The sequence below is a fragment of the Bubalus kerabau genome, chromosome X (genome assembly GCF_029407905.1).
Source record: "Bubalus kerabau isolate K-KA32 ecotype Philippines breed swamp buffalo chromosome X, PCC_UOA_SB_1v2, whole genome shotgun sequence".
NCBI classification, from domain to species: domain Eukaryota; kingdom Metazoa; phylum Chordata; class Mammalia; order Artiodactyla; family Bovidae; genus Bubalus; species Bubalus kerabau.
Genome location: NC_073647.1, coordinates 18,340,875 through 18,365,318, shown reverse-complemented (window position 1 = coordinate 18,365,318; position 24,444 = coordinate 18,340,875). Strand labels below are relative to the sequence as shown.

The window sequence follows — 24,444 nt, the reverse complement described above, 5'->3', positions numbered from 1 at the left end:
CAGAGCGGGGTGGGTCCTTGAACCTGGGTTTCTAAGCCAGTCTTCTAGTCTTAGTGCAAACTCCACAATTACTCAGAGGCGTGTGTTGAACAGAATCATAGCTCTTTGAGGGTCAGAAAGAATTAGAATTATAGGCGGCTATCCAGAGACAAGGGCTTTCCTAGTGGCTCAGTGGTAAAGAATCCGCCTGCCAATACAGGAGATGTGAGTTCGATCCCTGTGTCGGGAAGATCCCCTGGAGAAGGAAATGGCAACCCACGCCAGAATTCCTGCCTGTGAACTCCCACGGCCAGAGGAGCCTGGTGGGCTACGGTCAAAAGTGTCGGACACGATTTGACGAAGAAACGAGAACAATACATTGACAAAAACTGATACATTTCTGCAGCTGCTGCTGCTGCGTCTCTTCAGTCGTGTTCGAGTCTGTGCAACCCCATAGACGGCAGCCCACCAGGCTGCCCCGTCCCTGGGATTCTCCAGGCAAAAATACTGGAGTGGGTTTCCGTTTCCTCCTCCAATGCATGAAAGGGAAAAGTGAAAGTGAAGTTGCTCAGTTGTGTCCGACTCTTAGCGACCCCATGGACTGCAGCCTACCAGGCTCCTCCGTCCATGGGATTTTGCAGGCAAGAGTACTGGAGTGGGGGGCTATTGGTTTCAGGTTGAAAGGTAATGTCAACTATGGTGGTCCTACACCAAGTCTTTTGGACCATTTCCCCATCTCACCTGGCCCTTGCGGCTTGGGCTCTGCGCATGCGCCGGAGGCCCCAGGTGGCGGCTAGTGTGGTTACAACGCCCCATCCCCTCACTTGACGCCAAAGGGCGTCGCCCTTTTAAGACGTCAGCACGGCAGCCTGGAACCCAGCATTGTGAGGGGCGTGGCCTGAAGGAGCCGTTACCCTCGTGACCACTGTCTGGGTTGCCCAGACTAGCTGCGGGCGTAGAGAGGGAAAGGTGTGCGCGAAGAGAAGAAACCGAGACGGCTTGTGGCACCATAGCCCCCGGCCCCCTGGGGGCTGATGGCTGTCCATGGACCGGTACCTCAATAACTGCTACAAGGCTGCCCAGGCCGCCGCCTCTAAGGAGGCCGCCAGCAGCCTAACTGCCAACAGGGAGCTCTGTGACTCTGCGAGTGGGGGCCAGTCGGTAATCCTCCTTCTCTTTCTTGCTCCAGGGCTGAGTCTTTGAAGGGAAGAGGGCGGGCAGATTAAAGACTACGGGACAGGACTCAGCAGAGCCAGATGGGTTCTTGAAGCTGGGTTTCCGGCTCCCAGAGCCTCTGCAGTGGCTAGAGCTCTCTCTGGCCGAAATTAGCTTTGAATGGAGCTCAGAGATTTGTTTGGTAACAGGTGTCAACTGGGAGGCCTTCAGGTTATCAACAGTGCATTTTCTTTCAACCCTGAGTATGTGTCTTTGGTTTATTTGGAGGTATCAGCCCATTTAAGTTTAAGTAAATTTGTCTAAACTAAAATAATAGTACTAGAAACAAAAAACAAGTTTTCTACTTATATCTGACAGGGCACACACAAAGACCCCATCCCAGAGGTCGGAGCCGCTAAGCTATTGGATCTTCCTCTTTCGGTCAAGCTTCCGGTTATTCCAGGAAGTAATGTATTCTATACTACAAATTTAAGTGAAAAGGTAAACTAACTTTTAATGGTGCATAAGTGATTTTGTTGACTGTTTTCTGCTTGCTATTAAACTTGAAACACTGCTATTATTTTGCTTTGAGTCAACTTCAGTTTCACACACCAAGTGAAGTTAAAATGAGTTGATGTATTCAGTGTCTGAACCTCACTTTAATGATAGAAGGCCCCGTGATAGGCCTCCGCCACCCACTTCAGCCTTATCTCCGACCCAGACCTCAGCTCTGAAGGGTCTGGGTGTTTTCTCCCTGTCCACACATCGTATGATAATTTCTACTTCTGTGCCTTTGTCCATCTGGTTCCTGAAACCTGGCATGCTCTCCTCTCCTTCCTGACCTTCAATTTGAGCCGTCTTTCAAGAGCTACTATGTGAAGCCTTTCCCCAGTGTCCCAAACCCTAACGGTTTCATCTTTCCTTAGAATTTACATTGCCCTTGATCTGCATCCTCTCACTCAGCACCAAAGTACTGTTTCTGGTTCAGAGTGCTGCATGCACTGTTTAAGTCCTCTGCCTAACACTCCCCACCCTGTCCTTAGCTTTAGGCCAAGCCTGAAGGAGGTTTGGAACTCTCTGAGTGTGTGCTTTCATCACATTATTTCTACTTATTTCCTGATTTTACTTATTTCCTTACCATTCTCCTCTCTAGGGTGTCATCAAGGATGCATAGGGGGCTCCCTGGTATTTCTGATACGTGTCAAATATATATATTATTTTTTTAAGTTTTATTGCTGGAAAGCAATATAATTTCTCTTTTCAAAACCAATACATTCTACCCCTTCCCACAAATTAACATTCCTAAAACATACTCAAAGCCTATTTGACTATAAGTGATAACACTGCTTTTCAATTTGTAAATGTAGCCCTCTTCATTGGTTTCTTGTTCCGCTATCTTCTATTTCCCATATCTTCATTGTGTTACTCTTTTATTCACTTGTTAGCTACTTATTTCCTGAGTTTTTCCCCATACTTATACTGATTCACTGTACACTTTATTATATTGATTCCCCCCAAACACATGTATTTAATTATGATCAGGTACTATATTCAACTACCCTAAACGCTAACTTAGTGGGATCCTTCTTTATCTTCTAGCAATATCTCCTCAAGGAAGTAACACTATATTTTGCACATTTAGTTGTTTTTTTTTTTTTTTAACTCTACCCTTGATCTGGAGAAGGCAATGGCACCCCACTCCAGTACTCTTGCCTGGAAAATCCCATGGACGGAGGAGCCTGGTGGGCTGCAGTCCATGGGGTCACTAGAAGTCGGACATGACTGGGCGACTTCACTTTCACTTTTCACTTTCATTCATTGGAGAAGGAAATGGCAAGCCACTCCAGTGTTCTTGCCTGGAGAATCCCAGGGACGGGGGAGCCTGGTGGGCTGCCATCTATGGGGTCGCACAGAATCGGACATGACTGAAGTGACTTAGCAGCAGCAGTAGCACCCTTGACCACCTTGTAAGGTGAAGCTATGACAGATAGATGGTAGCAGAGTTTAGACTAGAACCACAGTCTCCCAATTTCTTAGGCCATGCTTCTTCACCTGACCTTGCTGCTTTGTGAACTACAAATCACTTTAGCAGAGTACCACGGAAACAGAATTTAAAGGTCTTTCATATTGATTTAAATGCAAGTGGAAGGAAAATTACAGTATTCTACTGTCTTCTTTTCAGATCAGCCCATTGTCAGTATTCTCTCACTTCAGATTCTTCTTGCATGTTTTATTTTCAATGAACAGCCTAATCACCTTAACAAATTGAGGTTTAAAAGCGTGATTTCACTCATTTTATATATGTAACACTTTTCAATCTATGTGTTTGTAGCTTTATCAACCTTCTTATGACTTTAACCTGTCTGATCCGTATTGTCAACTTTTGGAAACTGGCTATAAAAACCTGCACCATCCACATTTAAAATCGTACTATAGGGGAAAAGATATCCCGAGGAGATTAAAGAACGGTGGCTATGTCACCAGCAATAATAAGGTGGGTTGAAGTTTGCTTCCAGTTAACCAGCATAAACCCATGGTCTTGATAGAAGCTTGCTTCTGTACTTCACTGGGAACCTGTGTCAACTTTTAATTGAGCAATAAGGAATACCTGATAGAAAACTCAATGAATTACTCAATATTTGAGTAAAGAGAAATCAGGTGGCTGTTTCTAAATAAAATTGTTCCCACTTGATCATTTTTCTTTGATAAAAGCAACAGATAAACACCAAATGATTTCAATATGTAAAGACATATGCATACACATTTATTTATGCATTTTCTCTCAGCTGTATTATTAGTGCCTTTCCTTTGGCTCTAAAAGTATTAATGGCACTGTATACCCATCAAGGGATATTTCCAATATCCTTTGAGAAGACTAGAGACAAAATGGAAACCTAACAGAATACAGCTTGATGGAATAAATTCTTCTGAAAGTTAAACATCATTATTATACTGGTATCTTAATAACATTTATTTTGTGTGAACCATATTATTGAAATAATATTATTTAGGTAGACATTTCCTGGTGATACAGCCACTGTATTGCCTTCTAAATTATTACCAAAATGTGCTATCACTACCCTTGATCCCAAAATTGTTACTAAAATGAATGTTCTTATGACTCTTTTCTCTGGAAAGTTTCATGATTGTTACAACTTTCTATTTATATATTTGTTTTTATAGGTTTTATGCACCTTGAACAAATTGAATAAGTACAGGCAGTATCTCACCAGTTTGAAATTAGACTTTGAAAGAAACTATGTAAGAGAACAAGTAAGTTAAATACTTGAATTTGTTTTATTTGAGGCCTGTAAGAAAGTTTTTATGTAGGTTGTGAAGAAAGACTTAAATGCAGGTTAATTAACTATTTGTGGGCTGCAGTCCATGGGGTCACTACGAGTCGGTCACGACTGAGTAACTTCACTTTCACTTTTCACTTTCACACAATGGAGAAGGAAATGGCAACCCACTCCAGTGTTCTTGCCTGGAGAATCCCAGGGACGGGGAAGCCTGGTGGGCTGCCGTCTATGGGGTCCCACAGAGTCGGACACGACTGAAGCGACTTAGCAGCACAGGACGTTTACCAAGCCCGAAACATGAGAAGTCATATCAAAGGACAAGGTTATTTCTGGCCAATATAAACACTGTAGTTCTTTTTTTCTCCCTCCTAGAAAATGATTGAAAAACAAGTAAATAAATTGTATGAAACCAAGAGAGCCTGTGACAGTCATGGCAGTACACAGTTCCAAGATTTGCTGTTACAAGAAAATAAACAAACAACTCCAGACCAAGAGCTGTTGATAAAGCAAAGGTATGACCAAAGTTAATGCATATTTTTGTGGACGTATTGTGGACTCCAGAAAACTGTAAAAGTGCTAAAAATAATTGAAAGCAGAATTTAAAAAGTATTAGACGCAATTTAACTTCCTATAGTCTTCAATGTGGACTGAAAAGAAAGGAGATTAAGAGATAGCAGGGATTGGAAACTTTGATACCATATCTAGGAAAGAGTTTCTACCTGAGAAAATGGAGTCACGAGGAACGCAAAAGGTAAGACAAACTGATATTTGAAGAACAATTCCGAAGTACAGCTCCCTGAGCTTGGGAAACCCAAGTTCATAGTAGTAGAGGGAAAGGTGTCATTAGCACATTTCAAACTTAAGTTTAAGGGAATTACTGCCGGATAAAAGAGAGAGAGTTGCTATAACTTCATCTGATGCTAATATAAACAGGTGTTACCCCCCCAACCAACCATGTATGTTCATTTAGCTATTACTCACACACATTCAATCTTATCATTCAGCGGCTGAGCCCATGCCCCAGGAGGCAAAGGGATGAGTTATAGTTCCTTCTGTTTTTCCTTTATCAGGGATGAGGGCCAGTTCCCCATCACCTACTCTTACATTCCATGGATTCATGTCATGATATGCCAAAATATATACTGATTCATCAAAGTGGCAGACTGGTAGTCTGCAGACCTGTCTATACATGAGAGATTGTTCAAGGACTTGACAATGACAGAGAGGCCAATAGCCACTTATTTTTTAAAGAAAATTCAAATATACTTGGTTTTTGAAGTCAGTCCTTAAGTTGACTTCAGCCGTCTTTGGAAACTCATGTTACAGAGCTCCTGAATTATGACTAATCTCTGTATAAAATGCTTCAAATCAGTCTGTTCTACATTTTGCCATTGTCCCAACCACAGTAACAGTCTGATGAGTACATCATGGTGAGTTGGTGAATCAGGCTAGCTTAAAGAACTCTACATTCCTGTAGTTTAAGAAATAAAAAGCAACCCAGAAGGTGGTTTGGGAATATCAGAGTAGATAATACCATCATAAGGGAAACACCCAATTTATATTCCCTTAAATTTTCACTTTTACTTAGATATTTAGATATGATTAGCTTGGAATTAAACAAGCTTGAACACATGGCAGAAAAGCAGAATGTACTCTGGATAAAGGAAGAAGAAAGACTACATCGGGACCACATTAGAAGAAAACTTAGTCTCCGGAGACAAATTGAAGAGGTGAGAAACACCAAATTATAAATATTGATGGGGAAATTATGTGTGATTATTTTATTTATAAACATTTTTAGCAGTCCCACCATATTACCTGAAGTTATTTCAGGTCTAAGAAATAAACCACTGCTTAAAAAATCATAATTATTTTAAAATAATAAACTGCTATTAATCTTGTATCACCATTATAACAGACAAGCTTGTACTTAACATAGTGAGACTGATACCACAAATTACATACCCATCATAGTATAGACACACTTCATCTGCTCTTAAAGTTTTAGAATTTAATTCTAGTGAAAAATAATCATGTCTGTATTCTCACTCCTCAACGCTCAGACAAGGCTATTTGTTCAGGCTCTCTGTCAGAATACATTTAAGGGCAACATATTACATATGATAATTCCTCAAATCTATAAGAGAAAATCACCTTTCCAGCATCTTTTTAGATCTACCTTTGAAGCATAAGCCCATTCTAAAGCCAAGGTAAGATTTTTATTATGGTTTTCCAAGTTCCTGTCAGGGCCTTAATTTGACCTAATTTGCTTATTGACCAAAACAAACAAACAAAAAAGATTATAAAAGAGAAGGCCTGCTGACTACCCTGACATTGTGCTCCTTAGAAATGGAAAACAAATGAAATGTTACTTCTGTCAAAGATTGGAGAAGAAGTAAAAAGAGAATCAAGACTTGAAGAACAACGTAAAAAAGTCAAAGAAGATGCTCACCGTAAGGTAGAGTGACCTTTAAACAATAACTTGGACTGTTTTGAGGAAAGGGTTTTGCTAATTTTGATATTTTAAAGTGTGGATTTTCAGAAGTGACTTAAATTTACAAGGATAGCTATTGATGGAAAGAGCTAGTCTGGTCTGAACCTGGACTTTAAGGGCTGGTCTAAAATGGGACCAGTCTCCAGAAAGTAGGCAATGAGTTCAGTTGGACCTAGTTATTAAAATATATTCTTCAAGCTGGACAGCAAAAGGAAACTTACCCTTATTACCTTCCTAGCTCTGTACTCTGATTTTAGAAATCTCAAGAAAGAGGGCTTCCTTCAAATGTACCATCATATTTGAAGTATCTGTTATGCATTTCCAGTGGCAAATTGATATTAAATTTTAAACATTGAATATATTTTTTTAATATTTAGAAAAAAGCACAACTCAAGAAAAAAATCACTTATCATTTACCAAAAATGCAAAGGAATGACCTTCAGAGAGAAGGATCAGAAGAAAATGTATTTGAAAACAGAAGTCAAGATGAAACAGAAGGTGAGAGAGAAACAATAAAAGACAAAGGTAAGTAGAATATGCATAAATATTTATTAATTATCAGTGGCTTTGTTAAAACCCCTCTATGTGCTAATATAGTGAGGTGACAAAGCCCTTGCAAAGAGAAATTCAAGAAGCTCACACTTACAGGCACTTCCCAGTTACAGGTCAAGTTGTAAAGAATGTACAGACACCCACACACATTTACACAATATTGTTATGTTACAGACATTATAACAAATTACACACTTCTGTAAAGTGGCTCAGCAGACAAGACTGCCTTTACTAGGAGTTTAAAAAGGAGCCAGTAGAGGAGACAGAACAACAAAAAGGGAAAGAGACAGTTATATATAGATAGAGAAAATGAGCCAGTAAGACAAAACATTACCCCCAAAACAGACAAAGAGGGAGACAATGAATGAAAAATAGAAGGAAAATATTAACTGAGGTCCACTAAGAAAAGATTATACAAAACAGTAAGCTAGAAAGAGAAAGAGAAAAAAAATTTAAGTAGAAAAAAAGAAGAGACATTTAAAATATCCTAAGCAAGAAATAGAAATAGAAAGAACAAAAAGGTTAAAAAGGAGAAAATATGATACAAAAAGAAAGAATGGAATGGAGATATAAAGAGGAGGAAAGTGAATGAATGAATAAGAAGAATATTGAGCAGAAGAAGCTAGTAAGAAAATACACATGCACGTGTGCGTGCACACACACACTCCATGAGGGAATGGAAGGAGATAAAGGCAAAGAAACGAGAAAAGGACAAGGAGTATGAGGAAGAAAGGCAAACAAAACAGAGAATGAAAGAAAGGGAGCAAGAAAAAGACATACAGACAAAAATAGAGAAACAAAGGAGTAGGAGGAAGAGAGAGAATAAAGAAGTTTAAAAAGGATATGTGAACAGAAAAAAGTAAAAAAAAAAAAAAAAAAACAATGTGAGAGTGAGAAAAAAATTTGAAAAGAAGCCAGTAGGAAAATCTAATACAATTTGGAGTAATAGGGAAAAAATGAGAAGTTAGTAAAAGAAAGAGAGACTTAAAAAGGAGATGCCAATATGAAAAAGCAGTACATTGAAGATAGACTGAATGGAATAAAAGGATCCAGTAGGAGAGGGAGAATAGGAGAAAAGGAAAATATTAATATTAAAAAGGAGGAAGTTAAAAAGTCAGTAAAAGAAAAGAAAATAAAAAATGAAAAGATAAAAAAGGCAAAGAAGGAAATGAAAAGAGGAGAAACAGAGACACAGAGCAAAAGGGAAAGAAAAAGTATAGTACAATAAGGAAAGAGAAGGATTTCAAAAGTTACAGAAGACTAGCATTAAATAAGGGGGGAGGGGGAGGTAGAAGTGAGGGAAGATGGATAGATGGAAGGCAGAAAATATGAACATACTTCAAAAAGGAAGAGCCAGTAGCCAGTAAGAAAAGCAGTACAGGAACATAGAGAAACCATGGAAGAAAGAGAGAAGGGACAGAGAAAGAGAGAAGACAGAAATATAGAAAAGAGGTAAATAGGATGAGTTTATAAAATAGGAGCCAGTAAAAAAGGCAGGACAAAAAAAAAATAGAAGGAAGAGAGAAAGGGAGAAGGAAAGCAGTTTGAAAAGAGAAGCCTGTAAAAAGAGAATAAAATAGGAAGAAAGAAAGGGAAGAAGGCAGGCATGCAGGCGGACAAAGAAAAGAGAAAGCAAAAGAAAAGGCATGAAAAGGAGCTATTAAAAATGGGAATAAAGGAGAAAAGGACAGAATTAAAGGAAAAAATTGTAATAAGTTACAGGAAAAAATAAAATGAAGAGAATGTGGCTGTGTAAGAGAGACTTCAAAAGGAGTCAGAGGAATTAAAAAAAAAAAAAACCTGTAAAATAAACATGATAGATAATAGATAGGTAGAACCAACTTTTAAAATAACCCAGAGGGCTTTCCTGGTAGTCCAGTGGTTAGGACACTGTGCTTCAAATACAAGGGGCCTGGTTCAATCCCTGGTCAGCGAAGTAGATGCACATGCCACAGCTAAGAGTTTGCACACCACAGCTAAAGATCTCACACGCCCAACAAAGACCAAAGACACCACATGCTACAACTAAGACCTGCTACAGCCAAATAAATAAACACTTTTTAAAAGAATAACCCAGAAATAAATGTAAGTACAAAACAAGATAGCAGATGAGAGAAAGAAAGAAACCTTTCAGAAGAGGAGCCCTTAAAAGTGAGTTTAAAAGGAGCGAGAGGGATGGGGAAAGTGCTGGGGGAGGGTGAAGGAGGGAGGAGGGAAGACAAAAAATGTAAAGCAAAAGGATGAAAGGCAGCAGGTAAAAGACAAAGAGAATTAAATCAGAAAAAAAAAGAAAAAGAAGGTAAGTGTTTAAAGGATGGGACAGTAGGAAAAAGTAAAATAAAAAGAGGGAATGTGATTGTATAAGAGGCTTGAAAAGAAAGAGTAAGTAAAAAATTCAAGTACAATTTGGGGAAGAGGGCTGTTTAAAAAGGAGACTTCCGAGGAGGCTTCCCTGGTGGCTTTAGTTCAGTTCAGTTCAATCACTCAGTCGTGTCCAGCTCTTTGGGACCCCATGGACTACAGCACACCCAGGCCTCCCTGTCCATCACCGACTCCCAGAGTCTACTCAAACTTATCTCCATTGAGTCCGTGATGCCATCCAACCATCTCATCCTCGGTTGTCCCGTTCTCCTCCTGCCTTCCCAGCATAAGGGTCTTTTCAAATGAGTCAGCTCTTCACATCGGGTGGCCAAAGTATTGGAGTTTCAGCTTCAACATCAGTCCCTCCAATGAACACCCAGGACTGATTTCCTTTAGGATGGACTGCTTGGATCTCCTTGCAGTCCAAGGGACTCTCAAGAGTCTTTTCCAACACCACAGTTCAAAAGCATCAGCTCTTGGGTTCTCAGATTTCTTTTTAATCCAACACTCACATCAATACATGACCACTGGAAAAACCATAGCCTTGACTAGATGGACCTTTGTTGACAGAGTCATGTCTCTGCTTTTTAATATGCTGTCTAGGTTGGTCATAACTTTCCTTCCAGGGAGTAAGAGTCTTAATTTCATGGCTGCCATCACCATCTGCAGTGATTTTGGAGCCCCCCAAAAATAAAGTCAGCCACTGTTTCCACTGTTTCTCCATCTATTTCCCATGAAGTGATGGGACCGGATGCCATGATCTTCGTTTTCTGAATGTTGAGTTTTAAGCCAACTTTTTCACTCTCCTCTTTCACTTTCGTCAAGAGGCTTTTGAGTTCCTCTTCACTTTCTGCTATAAGAGTGGTGTCATCTGCATATCTGAGGTTATTGATATTTCTCCCAGTAATCTTGATTCCAGCTTGTGCTTCATCCAGCCCAGTGTTTCTCATGATGTACTCTGCATATAAGTTAAATAAGCAGGATGACAGTATACAGCCTTGACATACTCCTTTTCCTATTTGGAACCAGTCTGTTGTTCCATATCCAGTTCTAACTGTTGCTTCCTGACCTGCATACAGATTTCTCAAGAGGCAGGTCAGGTGGTCGGGTATTCCCATCTCTTGAAGAATTTTCCACAGTTTATTGTGATCCACACAGTCAAAGGCTTTGGCATAGTCAATAAAGCAGAAATAGATGTTTTTCTGGGACTCTCTTGCTTTTTCGATGATCCAGCGGATGTTGGCAATTGGATCTCTGGTTCCTCTGCCTTTTCTAAAACCAGCTTGAACATCTGGAAGTTCACAGTTCATGTATTGTTGAAGCCTGGCTTGGAGAATTTTGAGCATTACTTTGCTAGCGTGAGAGATGAGTGCAATTGTGCAGCAGTTTGGGCATTCCTTGGCATTGCCTTTCTTTGGGATTGGAATGAAAACTGACCTTTTCCAGTCCTGTGGCCACTGCTGAATTTTCCAAATTTGCTGGCATATTGAGTGCAGCACTTTCACAGTATCATCTTTCAGGATTTGAAATAGCTCAGCTGTAATTCCATCACCTCCACTAGCTCTGTTTGTAGTGATGCTTTCTAAGGCCCACTTTACTTAGCATTCCAGGATGTCTGGCTCTAGGTGAGCAATCACACTATTATCGTTATCTGGGTGGTGAAGATCTTTTTTGTACAGTTCTTCTGTGTATTCTTGCCACCTCTTCTTAATATCTTCTGCTTCTGTTAGGTCCATACCATTTCTGTCCTTTATTGAGCCCATCTTTGCATGAAATGTTCCCTTGGTATCTCTTATTTTCTTGAAGAGATCTCTAGTCTTCCCCATTCTATTGTTTTCCTCTATTTCTTTGCACTGGTTACTAAAGAAGGCTTGCTTATCTCTCCTTTCTATTCTTTGGAACTCTGCATTCAAATGGGTATATCTTTCATTTCCTCCTTTTCTTTTGGCTTCTCTTCTTTTCATAGCTATTTGTAAGGCCTCCTCAGACAGCCATTTTGCTTTTTGGCATTCTTTTTCTTGGGGATGGTCTTGATCACTGCCTCCTGTACAATGTCATGAACCTCCGTCCATAGTTCATCAGGCACTCTATCAGATCTAGTCCCTTAAATCTATTTCTCACTGCCACTGTATAATTGTAAGTGATTTGATTTAGGTTATACCTGAATGGTCTAGTGGTTTTCTCTAGTATCTTTAATTTAAGTCTGAATTTGGCAATAAGGAGTTCATGATCTGAGCCACAGTGCAAAAAGAATAGAAGGAACATTTAGGGGAAAAAGAGAAGAAAGAACAGTTTTTTAAATGAAGCCAGTAAGAAAATCAAGTCAAATTCTATGTGGTGTGTTGCTGAGGTATAGCTAAAGTGTAAAAATCAATAAAAAATACAGTAAAATGAAGATAGATGATTTGATACCTAGATAAACACATAGGTATAGGTAGGACTGTAAAAAGAAGCCAATGAAAAAAAGACTACAGAAAATAAAAGCGAGAAGAAGTAAAGAAGAGTGTTTAAACACTGGATACACTGAGAGGAGAGGAAGGAAGGGAAGGAGTAGAGAGGCTGCTATGACAGAGGGAACAGGCTGTTAGAGGGAGAAAGATAAGGAGAAAAGTAATGAAAGACAAAGGAAAAGAGGGTGGAGGGAAAGAGAGGAATATAGGAAGAAAGAGGAGGAGAGAAGCAGTGGGGAAAAGCAAAGAGGGAGGAGGGGGAAAAGGGCTTGCAGGCAGCAGGCAAAGAAGACAGAAAAGCCAGAGACAGAGAAAGCCATCAAGATATATAGGAAGGGGGAGGGAGGGAATGAAGACAGGAAAAGAGAAGAAAGACACAGTGAAAAAAGGGAGCAATAGATACACAGAAAGGAAAGAAGGAATGGAGGGAGAGAGGAGGAAAGGAAGGAAGGAAAGGGAGGGGGAGGAAAGGATGGAAAATGGAAGGAAAAGAGGATGAATGAGGAAAAATAAGAAAAGGACAAGTCATTCAAAAAGGAAAAGGTAAGAGATTCAAGATGAGCATGAAAGTGTTTGAAAAGGAGTAGCCAGTAGGAAAAAAATCAAGTACAACAGTCTGTACAAGTGAAAGAGATTCAAAGATGAGAAGGAATAATTTTTTAAAGACCCTAATATATAGATCAAAAAATAGATGATTTATAGTTTGGTAGCAGGCAGTCAGATGGACAGAACAGACTACAAATAGGAAGTGCCAGTGGGAAAAAAAGAGGTGTAAAAAAAAGCGTAAGAAAAATTGAGCAAAAAATGAAAAGCAGCAGGCAGGAAGAAAAACGGAGTAAAAGAAGGTGGGAAGAAGGGATGGAGGGAAGGAGAGCAGGCAGGCAACTTGAAAGAATGAATTGGTAGGAGAAAGTAAGAGGATAAAGTTTGAAAGTGAGAGAAGCTTGAAAAGATGGGGTCAGTAAGAAACTCAAGTAGGACTGTGGGGATGAGAGATTTAAAGAGAAGTTGTTGAAGAAGACAGTAAAAGATAGATAAACAGATAGAAAATAGAGTATAATTTTAAAAGAAGCCAAGTAATAAAGATAATAGAGAAAGATAGCATTGGAAAGAGAAAGATGAGACGAAAACAAAAAAGCGTAAAAACAGGTCCCTGTAAAAATACAGTAAAATCAAGCAAAAAGAAAAGAAAAGAATGCATCCATACATGGAGGCAAAGGAAACAAATACAGAGTGGGAAAGAAAGGGAATGAGAAAGAGACATGGGAAATTAAAAAAAAAGAAAGAAAGGAGGGGACAAAAGAAAATAAAGAAATTAAGATGCTAGGAGTAAGTTAGAAAAGAAAAATAAAATAAAAGAGACAAAGAGAACAAAAGAATGATTGAAATAGGGAGAGGAGATTGAAAAAGAGGACCCAGTGAGAAAATTAGCACACTAGGTGGGGAAGGGGAATTTAAAAAGAAGTCAGTCACAAAAGAAAATTAAATAAATATGTATATACAGAGATTATTAATAGACATTTTTAAAATTAAAAAAGCAAGTCAGAAAACTCAACAGGAAAAGCAGAAGGAAGAGAGGGAGGGAGGAAGGCGAGAAGAAGGGGTAAGGGAAGGATGTATGGTCAGGGAGGGAGACAAAGGAAAGGAGGGATACAGGCAGCCAGCGGACAAAGAACAGAGACACAGTGAAAGGGAGAGCTAGAGAGACACAGCCAGGAATAGAGGAAGGAAAGGAATTAGGAATTAGGAAAGGAGAGATTTAAAAGGAAGAGACTCGGGTACATCTGGGAAAGGGGAGAATGACCGATTTTTTAAGTCAATAAAAATACAGTAAAATGAAGATGATTGATAGGTACATAGCAAGGAAGATAAGTGCACAGGTTTAGGTAGGTGGAACTTTAAAAGGACAGTCCAGTAAAGACAGTATAAAGGAAGGAGAGAAGGGGGCGGGCAGGGAGAAAGAGAAGTTTAAAAAGGAGCCAGTAAAAACTTAAGAAGGAAGAAGAGGGACTTTCCTGGTGGTCCAGTGGCTAAGACACTGCACTCCTGGGTCTGATCCCTGGTCAAGGAACTAGATCCCACATACCACAACTAAGATCCAGTGCAGCCAAATAAATAAGTCAAAACATTATTTTAAAAAATGGAAGAAGGGAGAGAGGGAGGGAAGGAAATAAGGAAGGCAGGGAGGGGAAGCAGGGAGGGAAGAAGAAAATCAGTTTAGAGAGGATGTTTCAGAAGACAATTACATGAATAAGTAGAGAGAATGAGAGAGGAGGATACAGTAAGAAAATTAAGAATAACTGTGCAGGGTGGGGGAGAGTTCTAAAAGGTAGAAGTCAATACAGAAAGAGTACAATGAACATAGATCATTAATAGCTGGATAGATAGCTAGGTAAGTAGGTATTTATGTATGTAGGTAGGTGTATGGATATAAAAAGAGAGAAGAAAGGGGGAGAGGTAGGAATGGAAGGAGGGAGGGGTGAATAAAAGGAAGAAAGGGGCAGGAAAGAAAGTTTATAAGGGAAGAATCTCTGAGAAAAAGGCTAACATAAAGAGTGTGATCATGAGAGGCAGCAAGAGAATGCTGAAAAGAATAAACTAGTGAGAAAATAAAGTCATGGACAGAGAGATCTAAAAATACATTAAAATAGATAGGAAGATTGGATAGATAAGAAACAGATTTTAAAAATAGAAGCCAATAAGAATGGCAGTATAAAGGAGGTGCAGAAGACAGAAGAAAAAATTTTAAGGGGAGTCACTTAAAAAGTATAAGAAATTAAAATAGATAACCAACAAGTACCTACTGTATAGCACAGAGAACTATACTCAATATTTTGTGATAACATATAAGGGAAAAGAATCTGAAAAGTGTGATTCATAGAAACTGAATCACTTTACACGTAAAACTAACACAACATTGTTAACATTGTTAACAACTATATGCAATAAAGCATAAATAAATAAAAATTTAAAAGTATAAGTGGGGAGGGAGGGAGAGGAGGGATAAAAGCAAAGCTTTAGAGATGAGACTGCAAGAAAAGTTAAAGAAAGAGAGAGTGTGCGGGGAGCCCAGGCAAGGCAGGGCACAGGCCTTGTGACTCAGCCTCTCATGGGAGCAGGCCTCCATGGCAGGCCCTTGCCAAGCCCAACCACCAGCCCAGGGGCCTGAAGTCACCAATCCTGTTTATAGCCTGGGTTCTTGTGGGGTTCCCCATGCAGATTCCAAAGGAATGGTTATCTAGCTGGTTTCCCCATGGGCTATACAGCAGCAGCTCCAGCCTTTTCCCTCAACATATATCCTGGAGCACATCCTACCTTCCAAACAGGTACCCTGCTAACTGCCCACTCCCCAACTCCTGTCACCCCCCCACCCACCCCACCACTGTGCCAATGTATGCAGCCCCAAGAATGCCTGCCTACAGCTGTGTGCCCCCTCCCTGGTCACCCCACAGACACTTGCAGATGGAGCTGTGTAGTCACATCATGGAGGGTCCACAGCTGGTGCTGCAGGCCTCGTGTCTCCAACCAGGACTTTCTTCTTTACGCGATAGTATGTATGCTTAGTCACTCAGTCGTGTCTGACTCTTTGCAGCCCTATGGACTGTAGCCGACCAGGCTCCTCTGTCCATGGGATTCTCCAAGTAAGAATACTGGAGTGGGTTGTCATTTGCTTCTCCAGGGGTTAATGCTCTAGACAATTAGCTAAACGCTACTATGGCTGACCCAGCAGGTCCCAGCGCACTCAGTCTCCAATTGACTCTGTGGGTTGGTCTTAAAGCAAATCCTGTTTGGTGGGCTGTCAGGCAATTTTTTAGCTATCTGTAATTAAACAAAGGGAGTATTAATCTATTCTGAATCATATCTAGTTGAAATGCATGTTAAAAAAAAAAACACAAAAACAAAACTCACGTAATTTATCTGCAGTGACTGATGAAGAATCATCACATGCAAAGCTCAAAAGTATGGAAAAATATTTTACAACTTGTGTCACTAATGACTGTCATAATATATGCAAAGTCTTAAAAAAGAGACTGTGTGAGTAAGAATATCAAGTACAATTGTGTGTGGTATGGGAGAGGTTTTAAAAGTACAAGTCAGTAAAGAGACAGTAAACATACATAGATGATTGATAGCCAGATGGACAGCTAGGCATGTAGGTATGTACAAAGGAAGATAAATATATGATCTATAGAAAGAAAAGACAGAGATAGATTCATCCAAACATGCACACATATAGAAAGGACATTCATAGGAAGAAGCCAATAAAAAAGAAAGAAAAACTTAGAAATGGATGGAAAGAATGATTTTAAAAGAGGACATTAAAAGAGAATAAAAGGAGAATGGAAGGGGAAAAGTTAGAGATAGAGGAGGAAAGGAAAGAAGGAGGAAAGAGGAAAGAAGGAATTAAGGAAGGTAGAGGGTGAAGCACTGAGGGAGAGGATGGGGAAAGAACATTATTGAATGAGAAAGAAATGAGAGAAGAAAGGAAATATGAAGGGGGCAAGAGAGTGGGAAGGGAAGAAAGAATCAAAGAAGGGAAGGGGACAGATTAAAAAGAAGACCGAGGCAGGAAAGAAACAGAGGTTATGGAGTCCCTAGGAAAAAGAGTAAAATCAAAAAAGAAAAAACGTGAGTGTGAGATGAGAGTGACACATGGGTTCGACCCCTGATCTGGGAGGATCCCACATGCTGTGGAGCAACTAAGCCTGTTCGCCACAAATACTGAGCCTGTGATCTAGAGCCCACGAGCTGCAGCTGCTGAAGCCCACATGCCCAAGAGCTCATGCTCCACAATAAGAGAAGCCACCACAGTGAGAAGCCTGCACACCACAACTAGAGAGTAGCCGTCACCTGCCACAACTAGAGAAAGGCCCACACAGCAGTGAAGACCCAGCACAACCAAAATAAATACATACTTTTTTTTCGAAGAGAGAGAAGAAAGGGGAAGAGAGAAAGAAGTTGTTTAAAAAAGAAAATAAAAAGAAAATAAATATCATTACAAAAAATTTAAGAGAGAAAAAAATAACTTCTAAAAGGAGGAACCAATAAAGAATGCATAGAACAAGAATGACAGAATAAAATATAATGGAAGTAAAGAGAATGGAGGGAAAGAGGGAAAAAAGAAAATTAATACTTTGGAAAGGATGAGTGAGCTTCCAGTTCAAGATGGCAGAGTAGAGGACATGCACTCATCTCCTCCTGTGAGAGCACCAAAATCACAACTAGCTGTTAAACAGACATTGACAGGAGGATGCTGGAACCCATCAAAAAAAGATACCCTACTTCCAAAGACAAGAAGAAACTGCAATGGCATGGTAGGGGCGCAATCACGATAAAATCAAATCCCATACCCACCAAGTGGGCAGCCCACAAACTGGAGAACCATAATACCAAAGAAGTTCTCCCACTGTTGTGAAGGTTCTGAGCCCCACATCAGGCTTCCTAGCCTGAGAATCCTGCAAAGGGACTGAGACTCCCCAGGGAATCTAACCTTGAAGGCCAGTGGGATTTGATTACAGTACTTCCACAGGACTGGGGGAAACAGAGACTCCACTCTAGGAGGACATGAACAAAATCTTGCACACGCCAAGACCCAGGAGAAAGGAACAGTGATCCCACAGGAGACTGAACCAGACCTACCTGCTAGTATGGAGAGTCTCCTGTGGAGGCATGGGTCGCAGTGATTCACTGCTGTACTAGCAGCAGCAGTCCTGGAAGGTGCCCCTTGGCGTAAGTCTTTTTGCAAGTCGCCATTAACCCTACCATAGAGCCTGTAGACCCCAGGCCTGGGTCTTGCATGCTAAGTCACTTCAGTCGTGTCCAACTCTTTGAGACCCTATGGATTGTAGCCCACCAGACTCCTCTGTCCATGGGATTCTCTAGGCAAGAATACTGAAGTGGGTTGCCATGCTCTCCTCTAGGGGCTCTTCCTGACCCAGGGACTGAACCTGTATCTCTTATGTCTCCTGCATTGGCAGGCAGGTTCTTTACTACTAGGGCCACCTGGGAACCCCTAGGAAGGGAGGGAGTGCAACTCCATCCATCAGCAGATAATTGGATTAAAACTTTACTGAACATGGCCCTGCCCACCAGAGCAAGACCCAGTTTTCCCCACTGCCAGTCCCTCCCATCAGGAAACTTACACAACTCCCCTAGCCTTATCCACCAGAAGACAGAAGAAGCAAGAAGAGAACAATCCTGCAGCTGCCAGAATGAAAACCACATCACAGAAAGTTAATCAAAATGAAAATGCAGAGAGTTATATCCCAGATGAAGGGACAAGAGAAAACCTGAAGTGGAGATAGGCAACCTCCCACATAAAGGATTCAGACTAATGATAGTGAGGATGATCCAGGATCTCAGAAAAAGAATGGAGAAGATGCAAGAAATGTTTACCAAAGACATAAAAGAACTAAAGAACAAAAAACCAGATGAACAATACACTAGAAGCAATCAGTAACAGAATAATTGAGGCAGAATGGATAAGTAACCTGGAAGACAGAATGGTGGAAATCACTGCCACAAAACAGAATATAGAAAAAAGAATGAAAAAAAAAAAAAAAAAAAAACAACGAAGACAGCCTAAGAGACCTCTGGAACAACATTAAACACACCAACATTCACATTATAGGGGTCCCAGAAGAAGACAGACAGAAAGGACCTGAGAAAATATTTGAAGAGATAATAGCTGAAAGCTCCTCAAATGTGGGAAAGGAAATAGTCAACCAAGTCCAGGAAGCACACAGAGTCCCAGGCAGGATAAACCCAAGGAGGAACACACCAAGACATATAATAATGAAACTGACAAAAATTAAAGACAGATAAAATATTAAAAGCAACAAGGGAAACATACAAGGGAGCTCCCATAACATACAAGGGAGCTCCCATAATGTTATCAGCTGATTTCTCAACAGAAACTCTACAAGCCAGAAGGGAACAGCATGATATTAAAGTGATGAAAGGGAAGAACCTACAACCAAAACTCGACCCAGCAAGACTCTCCTTCAGATTTGATGGAGAAATCAAAAGCTATCCAGACAAGCGAAGTTAAGAGAATTCAGCACCACCAAACCAGCTTTACAACAAATTCTAAAGGAACTTCTCTAGGCAGGAAACACACAAGAAGGAAAAGACCTACACGAAATAAAGCCCAAACAATTAAGGAAATGGCAATAGTATCATTTATACTGATAATTACCTTAAATGTAAATGGATTAAGTACATCAAACAAAAGACATAGACTGGCTGGGTGGATGAGAACATGTGCATATATACACTTCCACTTACCATATCACTCTACTTAACCCCCCAAATTTATGTAATTGTTTTATATTGTTAGGATAATCATGTTTCCATTATGGCTGGCAGTTGTAATTATATTTTATTTTTTGTCTGACTATTGATTGTGAAAACTGATGAACATCTTTTACTACTGTGGTTTAGTTCAGTTCAGTTCAGTCTCTAAGTCATGTCCAGCTCTTTGCAACCCCATGAATCACAGCACGCCAGGCCTCCCTGTCCCTTACCAACTCCCAGAGTTCACCCAAACTCGTGTGCATCGAGTCAGTGATGCCATCCAGCCATCTCATCCTCTGTCGTCCCCTTCTCCTCCTGCCCCCAATCCCTCCCAGAATCAGGGTATTTTCCAATGAGTCAACACTTCACATGAGGTGGCCAAAGTATTAGAGTTTCAGCCTCAGCATCAGTCCTTGCAGTGAACACCCAGGACTGATCTCCTTTAGGATGGACTGGTTGGATCTCCTTGCAGTCCAAGGGACTCTCAAGAGTCTTCTCCAACACCACAGTTCAAAAGCATCAATTCTTCGGCGCTCAGCTTTCTTCACAGTCCAACTCTCACATCCATACATGACCACTGGAAAAACCATAGCCTTGACTAGATGGACCTTTGTTGGCAAAGTAATATCTCTGTTTTTTAACATGCTATCCAGGTTGGTCATAACTTTCCTTCCAAGGAGTAAGCATCTTTTAATTTCATGGCTACAGTCACCATCTGCAGTGATTTTGGAGCCCCAAAAAATAAAGTATGACACTGTTTCCACTGTTTCCCCGTCTATTTCCCATGAAGTGATGGGACCAGATGCCATGATCTTCGTTTTCTGAATGTTGAGCTTTAAGCCAACTTTTTCACTCTCCTCTTTCACTTTCATCAAGAGGCTTTTTAGTTCCTCTTCACTTTCTGCCATAAGGGTGGTGTCATCTGCATATCAGAGGTTATTGATATTCTCCCAGCAATCTTGATTCCAGCTTGTGCTTCTTGGTTACCTAACTGTTATTCACTTAATACCATTGTATCATGATTGGTCAACAGAAAATAATAAAGTTCTACATCACTAAAACTACTATTTAATAGAAAAACCTGTAATCACTTTTTAAAATCCAGATGCATATCAGAATTATCTTGGAATTTTTTGAAAAATACAAATGCCCAGGTATTGCTTTTTTTCTCCAGAGCTCCAGATGTGTTTCTAATGAGCAGCTATGTTTAAAAGCAACTGGACTATATGATGACTTTTTACTTTTATCTAATTTGTTTCACTTTTTCTATTTCATGTTTAGTGCTCCCATGTCATTTAGTTTATGTTTTCCAATTTCTCTTTTTTATTTTTTGACGTTCTTTCTCAAGCCTTTATCAACTATAGTAGAAAAGCTTTTGTATACATATATATATATATATAGATAGATATAGATACATAGTATGGAATATATATATATATATATAAATTTTAGAAAGCTTATGAATTTTTGCCTAGCTAAAAAATTTATGACATTTATGGCATTCCACTTGTTTGACTCAGTATGAATAGAATGCTAGATTTCTAATTTATACATTCACTTAGAAGTCTGATATAGTTCCATGTATTTTGCGTCTGTTATTCCTGATAAAAGTCTAGAAAGTTTATAACCTTAGTGATTTTTTAAAAATTTGAAAGAGGCTTGAAACTTCTAGTTCAATTCTGAGAGTATAAAGAAATACTATGTTGTAAAAGAAAAAAACCCCAGAAAATTAACATGTGATACAGTTATTAAATATAGACTTTGTTCAAATTTCACACACAAAAAAAGAGTGGATATATGTATGTATAACTGATTCACTTTGCTGTACACTTGACACTAACACAACATTGTAAATCAACCCTTCTCCAATACATAAAAATTTTTTAAAAGGGATGAGGCTAGGAAAAAATATGAAATAAAAAACAAAATGTGAGTGAGAGACGCTGAGGAGATTAAAAAGAGATGTTGATAAAATTAAGTATAATTGAAGGCATGGAGAGAGAGATCTCAAAGAAATCAGTTTAAAATGGTAAAATAATGATACATTGATAGATGACAGGTTGATAATAGATATTCATAAAGGAGAAACCAGTAGTAGTACGACAGGACAAAGAATACAGAAAATGAGAGAAGAAAAAGGTTTTTTCAAAGAAGACAGTAAAAGAAGAAAGGAAGAATCAAATTCAATGAAGGATGAGTCAGGGAAAAGAATGGCATACAGAAGGAGAAGGAATGTGAGAGTATAATGGAGGATAAGTAGGAAAACCAAGTACAACTGTGTGATGTGCAAATAGTTAAAAGTAGAAGACAATAAATGTAACATAAAGCTAAATGATTGATATCTATGTAAATAGCCAGCTAGATAGGTAGGATATTTAGGTAGAAAAAAGTTTTTACAGGAGAAGGCAGTTGTAAGGAGAAGACTGTATAAAGAAAGAGAGAGGAAAGGAAAGAAAAAAGTTTTAGGAGTAGTAATAGAAGAAGGGAGTGGGGAGGAAGGAAAGGAGAAGGAGGGAATACAAATGAAGGAAGACAAGAGGGGAGAAGGGTGGTAGGGTGGATGATGAAAGGAGGTAGGAGGAAGGAATAAGACACGAGGAAAGGGAGGAGGGACAGGAAGGAAAGAGAGAGCAGGGGCTTCCTTAGTGGTCCAGTGGCTAAGACTCTGAGCTCCCAATGCAGGGGGCCTGGGTTCCATCCCTCTAGGTAGGTAGAACTTTAAAAGGACAATCCAGTTAAGACAGTGTAAAGAAAGGAGAGAGGAATGGGGGGCGGGGGATAGGAAGAAAGAAGTTTCAAAAGAAGCCAGTATAAAAGCTTAAGAAGGAAGAAGAGGGACTCCCTGGTGGTCCAATGGTTAAGACTCTGCACTGCCAACGCAGGGGGCCTGGGTTTGATCCCTGGTCAGGGAACTAGATTCCACATACCATAACTAAGACCCAACCAAATACACAAATATTTTAATAATAATAATAAAATTAATTTCACTTTAAAAAGAAATAGTGATGAAAAGAAAAATCTTTAAAAATAGGAGACAATGCAAAAAGAATGGAAGAAGAGTAGAAAGAGGGAAGTAGGGAAGGAATGGAAGAAGGAAGGAGGAGAGAAAAGGGATGACAGAAGGAAGAGATAAAAATAGAGGAGGAAAGACAAAGAGAAAAGGACAATGAATGAAGCAGAGCTAGAAGGGACAGAAAGAAGCTTTTAAAGAAGGACAAAAAGAAGAGGCAAGATCGAAAGGAGGAAGTGGGAGGAAAGAAGTTTAAAATGATGAGCCTGTATAAAGTGTAAAATATAAAAGAAATGAAACAGAGTGTGAAGGGCTTGAAAAGGACGCATTAATAAAAAAATTAAGGAAAGTTGTGGACAGTGGGGAAAGAAATCTAAAAAGAAGCCAGTTAAAATATTTCAGTGATATAAGATTCATGGATGAATTGACAGGAGAGTAGGTTGATAAGTAGGAAAGTATATAAAATATAAATAGAACCATAGGTGATTGATAGATGATCGATGGTTGGATGGATAGATAGGTCTTATTTTTAAAAAGAGAACTGAGTTTCTAAGTCAGTAAGAAGTCAGTACATACATATACACAATGCAGTATTACTCAGCCATTAAAAAGAATACATTTGAATCAATTCTAATGAGGTGGATGAAACTGGAGCCTATTATACAGAGTGAAGTAAGCCAGAAAGAAAAACACCAATACAGTATACTAACGCATATATATGGAATTTAGAAAGGTGGTAACCATAACTCTATGTGAGACAGCAAAAGAGACACAGATGTATAGAACAGTCTTTCGGACTCTGTGGGAGAGGGCGAGGGTGGGATGATTTGGGAGAATGGCATTGAAACATGTATAATATCATATGTGAGATGAATCGCCAGTCCAGGTTTGATGTATGATACAGGATGCTCGGGGCTGGTGCACTGGGATGACCCAGAGGGATGGTACTGGGAAGGAGGTGGGAGGGGGGTTCAGGATGGGGAACCCATGTATACCCATGGCAGATTCATGTTGATGTATGGCAACAATACAATATTGTTAAGTAATTAGCCTCCAATTAAAATAAATAAATTTATATTAAAAAATAAATAAAAGTCAGTACATAAAAGATAGAAAAAGAGAAAGGGAAAGAAGTTAAAAAATATTTTTCAAAGGGGCCAGTACACAGAGAATAAAAGAAAAAGGGAAGATGGACAGTACAGGATAGGATAGGGTAAAGTAGGAAAGGGAAACAGGAAGGCAGGGAGGCTGCATGCAGACAAGCACAGAGAAGAAAGAAATACAAAAAGGGAACAAGAAAATGATGAACAGAAATCGAATAACAGAAGGAAAGAACGAAGGAAGAAAGGAAGACATATGAAAGCAAAAAAGAGGAGAGGTTTCAAATGAAATAAAATTATAAGAAAATGTAAAATAGAGAAAAATACGAGAATGGGAGACATAAAGGAAAGAAAAAAGGCGAGTCAGAGACAGAAAGAAAGGAAGAATGTCTCACAGGCCAAAAAGTTTTAAAAGTAGGAGCCAATTTAAGAGTGATTGACAGCTGGATATAGAGCCAGCTGGCTAGGTAGGTAGATAGGTAGAAAGAACAGATTTTTTAAAGGAGAAAGCAGTAGTAAAGATAATAGCAAAATGTATAAAGAAATCGAGAAGGAAACAAAGGAAATGTTTTGCAAAAGGAGTAGTATAAACAAAGCAAAAGAAGAATAGAAGGAAGGAGGAAGGGAAGAAAGAAGGAAATGGGAGAGAGAAAGGGGGGGAAGAGGAAGGAGACAGGAATGGACAGAAGCAGAGAGAAGCAAATGAAAGAGGATGAGAGAGCGAGCGTGGGTGGATGGATGGAGAAAG

The 24,444-nt window shown here is 39.6% G+C and overlaps 1 protein-coding gene across 1 annotated transcript in view; it reads left to right on the top strand.

The window, feature by feature from the left end:
* The first annotated feature begins 881 nt into the window (after positions 1 to 881).
* LOC129639570 (fibrous sheath-interacting protein 2-like) overlaps positions 882 to 24,444 on the top strand; it is a 61,303-nt gene continuing 37,740 nt past the window's right edge. The window contains exons 1-8 of the mRNA XM_055564708.1: positions 882 to 1,140; positions 1,513 to 1,635; positions 3,467 to 3,628; positions 4,318 to 4,407; positions 4,806 to 4,945; positions 6,022 to 6,163; positions 6,781 to 6,891; positions 7,305 to 7,452. Of these exons, the coding sequence (XP_055420683.1) occupies positions 1,024 to 1,140; positions 1,513 to 1,635; positions 3,467 to 3,628; positions 4,318 to 4,407; positions 4,806 to 4,945; positions 6,022 to 6,163; positions 6,781 to 6,891; positions 7,305 to 7,452 (1,033 nt within the window). The 5' untranslated portion in view covers positions 882 to 1,023. The remainder of the gene's footprint in view (positions 1,141 to 1,512; positions 1,636 to 3,466; positions 3,629 to 4,317; positions 4,408 to 4,805; positions 4,946 to 6,021; positions 6,164 to 6,780; positions 6,892 to 7,304; positions 7,453 to 24,444) is intronic.